The following is a 7128-nucleotide window of genomic DNA, read 5'->3' on the forward strand; positions in this document are numbered from 1 at the left end:
CTTACTAGGGTTTTAGCCGTTTCAAGATGGGAGGGTGGATATCTGAAAAAAATGAAAAAGTGTGGAATTTACGAAGCTAGTAGCTACACGTTTCTGTATTAGTCAGTAAAAATAAATTTAAACTTACAAGGAATATTTGTCCAAAAGATCATGGGCAACAAGCGAAACGATTTCTTTGTTGATTTGTACTTTGCGTTTGTTGTCTAACGCAGCATAAACAGCTTCATCAGTAACATAACGCGGTAGGGGTGGTAAGGAATATTCCATACAGAATCGTGTTCGCTTTATGGCAGGCAAAATTAGTTTTTTTTGACAAACGTCCGAGCTAAAAATTCAGTAAATTAATTAAAAGGGCACTCTTTGAAAACCGAAACCAAATTTGCTACGTTTCATTCTTGTGACGTTATTTAAATTGAGTGGCGTTAAAATAGGCAGTGTAATTATTGTAAAAAACCAAAGATCAGCGAACTCCCATAAATAAATCAAATTAAAAAGCATATCTCATCTACTTTCTACAGTATAGTGATTGTTTAGATTAAATGTGTAATTTGAGTAAAAAAGAAAAAAACACAATGATTACCTCGAAAAGGCATTGCTTGAATCATTAGAAGAGTTCTTTTCCAAAATAATTTCTGTTTCAGAGCTATTTCTCATTCCCATTAGAGATTCGTTTCCAACAATATTTTGCTCTACTTCATTCGCAGCTTTAGCCTTTCACAAAATTGGATTTAAAATAATGTTGAAATATATCTGTTATCAGAGGTTCATAATATAGGGAGGTTCAGAGTAACATGATTAGTTTCCTGTATTTTCGCCTATGCAAATAGCGTTCTACCAGGTGTCATTTTGCTTTAACACATAAAATATTGTAAAATATTTGACAAAAACAATTGTTTAAATAGGGAGACAAACGACAAACTCGGGTGTTATCAATTCTCGCGTCGTTCTCGAACTGTTTCTCAGGAACACATATTTACTCATATTAGTATGTAAAGCTATAGTTACCATTTTATCATCTTCAAACATGTCTACTACTTTAATATGCATCCAATCATATAATACAGTATCTTCGTCCATATTAATAAATTCTTTAAAGTTGTCATCATAAACCTCCGGGCAAAAGAACGAAGTTTTTGTTTAGGATGAAGTCTTTTAAGAGACTTTCAACAATGGAGTGGAGCAATAGAGATATTTCAATTGGAGGGGAAAGGATATTTTTTGGGGTGGCCCAGGCGCCATTTTGTGCAGACAATGTTGCATAGCGTTCTTCAGCGGTACGCACGGAGGGAGGTGAAAATAGGCGCAGTTGGTAAGCAAACCCACGACGTTTGACCCCCCCCCTCAACTGAAATAGCTCTATGCCAGTTTTATTTTTAAATATTAGGAAAACAGCGAGGTTTACTGGAAACACCACTGGAGGAGGGAGTTGGAGTGAGTGGGTCCCTTAAAACCTTATAAGGAGTGTGGGGGGAGTGACCGAGGGTGAAAGAATATTTGTTCACGCGTATTCATAATAATAATTTTACCTGATAAATATATTTATCTCCAACAAATTCCTTCAGTTCCCTTTCGTTTCTTTGTAGATGTTTTTTGAAACAACTATAAGAATTGCCATCAAGGACAACTTTTTTTTTGTTTTCTCGCTTACACAGCAACACTTTCGTTTGTTTAACGTTTGAACTCATACCAAACGTGCACTCGCGTAACCTTTTAACGACTATTTAACCTCTTTTAAATTTTCAAAACGTCCGGTTCGAAAGTTCATAGATATGAGGCAATTCTGAGAATCTTACGCTCGCTTAGGCCGATGAAAAAGAGTGCTTAATTTAACTCGCGGTGCGCGATGCTTGCAACGTTTTCCCGAGAAATAAGTTTCAGTTCTTTAAGTTCGACTGTCGAATGTAAATTCAGGAGGACCCCTAAGAAATCAGCTTGAAGCCTTCGTTATGATTATTTTTTAATACCTCGTTTTTTACGCGCCTATAACCGGGAGTTCTCACACTGTCGTCAAAACTCTATCAATCACCAAATTAAAAAAGAATTCGCCTACCAGTAGGAATAAAGAAGTGCCCTATTTACGTCTACAAGTTTAAATTAAATTTCATGAAAAAGTGTTGTAAATATAGTAAAACTAATTACGCCCAAAAAATAAAATGTCCACGCGCTTCCAACATTGATGACCCCCATTACCATCCCTCTAGCTCTCCACAGTTTTTTCTCGCCCACAAAACGGCAGAAGGCTAGAAGCGAGTCTATTATTCCTCGATTGATAAGCTTATGGTGGTTCAAATTCCTTTCTTCCTTCAATAAAAAACAATATCGTCTATTCGAGAGCTAATGCTTAATTACAGAGGAAACTTTTGTAAAGGTTTACCATTTTAACTTGTTCATGCGTAATTATGGCTGCTTTAAAGTTGTATAGTTGCTGCAAATGTACATTTTTTTCCAAAAAGCCTACGTTGCTTTTAAAACATATTCAACATTGCCACGAAAACGAGCCGAACTTTTCCATGATTTGTAACATCGATGGCTGCCCAAGAACTTATAAAAAAATAGTTTGTTACCGCCGACATCTCCTAAAAGAGCACCCCTTGGCTCTAGCGGAAAACGACGAAAGAGAAGATGATATAGCTGTTCAAGAAGAAGTTAATGAGGATCTTACAAATTTTACTCAGGATTCTGACTCAGAAACAAACGAAAATTGTGCACAAAATCGTCAAAAAGACACATTTAATCTTAAACACTCCATTTTACGTATTTTGCTAAAATACTGTGAGCAACACAGACTAGCACACTCGGTCATTCAAGAAATGACAAATGATTTATTGAATCTCTGTTCAAACTTGTTAAAATCTCAGGCAGAGAGTATTTTTAAAACGTGGAAAGAACATGGCCGCGAAATGTGTGAAGTGAAAACATTTGAACAGATAGAGAAACTTCAAGTTATGTTTAGCGCTCTCGACTCCACATACAAATTGAAAAATATTTGTAAACAAGAACTAGGGTTAATTGAACCCATTGAAATTCCATTTCTACAATTTGGTGAAGTTAAAAAACGATGCTTCCACTACGTGCCAATTTTACGAGTTTTACAGAAATTGTATGCAAACGAATCAGAATTTGATTATGAAGAAAATCGCAAATATTCAGCAGACACTAAGTCTAATTTTTTTTATGGTGACTTTTTTAAAGATTGTTGCGCTAAAGAGGACGATAATTCAAATCGAATACTTTATCTGCAGCTATATTTTGACGAATTTGAAGTTGTTAATCCCCTGGGATCAAAACGGGGTGAACATAAAACGTTGGCCTGTTATTTTACCCTATTAAATCGAAAAAATAAATATCGATCTAAATTAGAAGACATTCATCTAGTTTTTCTTGCTAAAAGTAAGGATATGGAAACGTTTGGATTGAATGAAATTTTGCAGCCTCTCTTATTTGATTTAGAAATCCTGGCAAATCAAGGCGTTTATTTAAATTCGTTAGCTTGTAATATTAAAGGATACGTTTCAATTATAACAGGTGATAACTTAGGTCAACATATGATAGCCGGGTTTCAAAAGAATTTCAATTCTGGACGTTTTTGTAGGTTTTGCATGACAGACAAAAATGATATTTCCGTTGCTATGGTGCATAATGACCTCGTGTTAAGAAATTTAGAAATGCACAAATACCATTTAAATTACGCTAACAAGGGAAACGGTGAAGGCTTAGTCTATGGAGTTAGAAATGAAAGTCCTTTAATGGAACTAGAATATTTTGATTTAACGCAACAGATGCCTCCCGATATTATGCACGACGTTTTAGAAGGTGTTATGCCATTTATAATTAAAACAATTCTCTCCCACATGATGTCAGAAGAAAGGGTATCATTAGAAGAAATCAATAAATTGATAAAAACGTTCCCATATGGAAACACAGAATCAAACAAACCCCAATTACAAATAAGGAACGCAATTATTGGTTCAGGAAACATTAAAGGATCTGCAAGCGAAATGTTTTGCTTATTTAGGCTGTTCCCACTTATATTTCACGATAAGTTAAAGATGAATGATCGAGGCAAAATTATATGGAAAATTTATTTAATGTTTCGTAAAATTTGCGATATTTTGTTTTCTGAAGAAATTTCGTCAGAAACCGTTGAAAAACTTCAGGACTTAATAGAATTGTTTTTGAAAATGGTAGTGGAAACCTTTGGAAAGGATTCCATCTTTCCAAAACTCCACTACTTACTACATTATCCATATTTTATTAGAAAATTTGGTCCTATGAGCGTAATATCATGCATGCGTTTTGAAGCAAAACACTTACATTTTAAAAATCTTGCCTTAGCCTGCAAAAACTACAAAAACGTGACTAAAACCATGGCGGTTAGATATCAAATGTTTCAGTGCTACAACCTTTTGTCTAAGAATGACATTACTGGGTTAAGAAACACAAGTAGTATGAAGAATACCACACTGAATTCATTCTCACAAAATGTGAAACAATTATTAACCGAAAAGTTTCCAAATACACCTCACTTTTTCGTGATCACGTTTGCAACCTTAGATAGAGTGATATATTCTATAAATTCTCTTTTAATAACAAATGTAGAAAACAAAGTGGTGAAAACATTCACTGATATTAAGTATCTCATTTGGTATGGAAATGAGCTATATATATGTGGAAAGCTAAATCAAGTTAAAGGTTTCAATGAAACCCTTCATTCGTACGAGCTTGAATTCACAGGTGATTGGAATTTGTTCAAAGCAGGCAATGAAATACACCACCGATTATTAAATAAATACGAAATTAATAGAAATGTTTATGTCACTCTAAGGTGTGGCGTGGAATAGTAACGATTTCATATTCCCCTTGATTCTACTTTTGTATGTTTGCTCATTGTAAATGTAGTTAAAATAAACGGTTAAACTTGGATTTGGAATATATTATTGCAATAAATGCTTGCATATAAACCAATGTCGTCTCTTTGAAACAATCTTCAGAACAATGGCTGAAATTTTTTTTTTGCATTTACAACCAAAACAAATTAGTCGGAATTTGTAAACGTTGTTTTGAACGTCCCCTAATAATAGACATGGAAATCAACGCCGGGCGTCAAACCCTGTGGTTATCTTCATTCAAGGTCTATAGAGTTGCCGCTTCGCTAATATAGGTTTGCTCACGCGCCCATCTTTTACCTTCGAAAATTCGCGACTTTTATTGGCTGCCGAATATGACGTCTCCCGTAGACCTTAGTGAAGCATCGTCTGCTTATGTATAGTCTTTCGAGGCGCGAGTTGTGCAGCTTGTGCTGTATTGGCATCCTCAAAGGTAAATTAATTACTTTATTCTGATAACTTTTTTGTATGAAATATTAATGCTAAATTAGGAAGCTTTTAGAGATATTTGGAACTTGCTTCTTTAGTTTATTTGTATTAAGACTTAAGGGATAAGACTAGGGACTCGGTTCGGGTTGTTATAACTTATTTGGGTGCAAAACCAAAATACTAATGTGAATAAATTGTATATTTTTAGATTCATACATAATAAAAATTTATGAGCCATGCCTGGAACAAGGTGCGCGGTCGCGACGTGCAATAATAGCCTAGTTTTAACCAAAAAGAATGATAGTACAAAACATATTGTGTATCACAAATTTCCAAATGACATTCATAGGAGAAAGGTTTGGGCATTTAAATGCCGCAGAGAGGATAAAATCAATCCCATGACTAGTCATGTTTGCTCGCAGCACTTTAACGAACATGCCTACAAAAGGGATCTTAGGTCTGAGTTGCTGGGGATTCCTAATAAAAAGGAATTATTGGAAGACGCTATTCCAACTGAAAATTTGGGACTGAAAGGAAGTCAAAACTGTAAATCTACAGAGAGAAAATCCAGAGTGCAACGAAGAGAGGAGCGAGTCATCGTTAACAATTTAATAAAGAAATCTAGTCCTTCTGCAATTGATAATCTCACGAATGAAGCAACTAATTCTCAAAGCTTGAAGAAAATGGGCTAGAATACATGTCTGGTTTTATAGCCAAAAAATTCTATAAAAAATATGCCAATCTGGATTTAAGAGACTCAAGTCAGAGTGATCATTGTTATCAATTACCATCTTGGGCTACAATATTATCTTATGGCGGTTTAATTGTTCCTAGCTCTACTTTCTTAAAAGCAATGAATTCATTTGAAACCATTTTTCGTAATTTCCTTCCAAACAAAGTCCTCTCCAACGAAATAAATATTGTTAAAAACATATCCAATTCAATTCACCAAGAACATGAAACTTATCCTTTGGATTTAATCCATTCATTTGTCAAATTAAGAATTTTCATTAGAATGAAATATCACAATTCAATCAAGCCCAGCAAGACAGATTGTGGGAGAAAATTAGGTAAAAAATTTAAGAAAATTGTAAACTAAAGTTCCTATAATTGTTATAATTGGCTGGAGTTTTCAAATTAAGATCTCAAAACTCATCAATAGAAATAAAATTCATTTCATTGGAATTATACTTGGTTTAAATTTTTTTGGTCTAATGCATTGATTACTTATCACCGTTATTAAGTAATTGTAATCATTTTCCTCTTGAATTTAAAGAAAATCATAATAGGTACTGAACTATGAAGTTTGATAGAAGCATAAAGTTTCGGTTTCTGCCTTACTATTTATTAAAATGTGCACAATTATCTATGCCAAACCCTTTCTAATTATTTAATTTAAAAAATATATAAAAATTATGCCCTATAATTAGCGTTTTAAAAATAAATTTCATGGCAATTCTCATATAGTCTACCGTACAGAATCAAAACCGCGCGCGCTTGAGGTCTAAGGCTGACGTCACGTAAGGGGGGGTTGGAACAGACTCTAGAAATCGAAAATTTATCTCAGGCGAGCGAGCACCCGTTGATCTTCATTGTGTTTATTATGGGGGACATCCATAAAGTTATTTTTGCAGTGGGGGGGGGGAACGTCCACCACACATGCTATCCACCGAGGGGCAGTTCATTTGGCTCCTGGGTTCATTTAACGAATCTAATCATTTAATCATGATTTATTCATTTCGCAGTGGAAGATATGGATAATCTTTATAATCTGATTTAATCTGAAGAGGATGAATACTTAATGAAAAAAGTC

At 34.4% G+C, this 7128-nt stretch overlaps 2 protein-coding genes across 3 annotated transcripts; both read left to right on the forward strand.

Moving 5' to 3' along the window:
• The first annotated feature begins 2399 nt into the window (after positions 1-2399).
• LOC149663499 (uncharacterized) lies at positions 2400-3951 on the forward strand. Its single transcript, XM_089841870.1, has 2 exons — positions 2400-3869; positions 3925-3951. Exons 1-2 carry the CDS (start codon positions 2400-2402, stop codon positions 3949-3951), a joined length of 1497 nt encoding a protein of 498 aa, XP_089697996.1.
• Positions 3952-5136: 1185 nt separating this feature from the next.
• LOC149663500 (uncharacterized) lies at positions 5137-6505 on the forward strand. 2 transcript variants are annotated; one of them, XM_089841894.1, is made up of 3 exons: positions 5137-5319; positions 5524-5671; positions 5738-6505. In XM_089841894.1, the coding sequence occupies exons 2-3, from the start codon at positions 5552-5554 to the stop codon at positions 6005-6007; spliced, it is 390 nt and encodes a 129-aa protein (XP_089698020.1). In that variant the 5' UTR covers positions 5137-5319; positions 5524-5551; the 3' UTR covers positions 6008-6505. The 2 variants fall into 2 exon arrangements, with proteins under 2 accessions (XP_089698020.1, XP_089698019.1); XM_089841893.1 differs by having other exon boundaries at positions 5524-6505.
• Positions 6506-7128: the final 623 nt, after the last annotated feature.

Source organism: Phalangium opilio, unplaced genomic scaffold, assembly GCF_054372755.1.
Source record: "Phalangium opilio isolate 3A_F unplaced genomic scaffold, DU_Popi_V2 ptg000061l_1, whole genome shotgun sequence".
NCBI classification, from domain to species: domain Eukaryota; kingdom Metazoa; phylum Arthropoda; class Arachnida; order Opiliones; family Phalangiidae; genus Phalangium; species Phalangium opilio.

Bases quoted from the DNA above. Each gene is read 5' to 3' on its own strand.
- LOC149663499 (XM_089841870.1), top strand. From the start codon at position 2,400: ATGGCTGCTTTAAAGTTGTATAGTTGCTGCAAATGTACATTTTTTTCC. The intron at 3,870-3,924 runs GTATCATTAGAA...ATGGAAACACAG, and splicing joins ACATGATGTCAGAAGAAAGG to AATCAAACAAACCCCAATTA.
- LOC149663500 (XM_089841893.1), top strand. From the start codon at position 5,552: ATGCCTGGAACAAGGTGCGCGGTCGCGACGTGCAATAATAGCCTAGTT.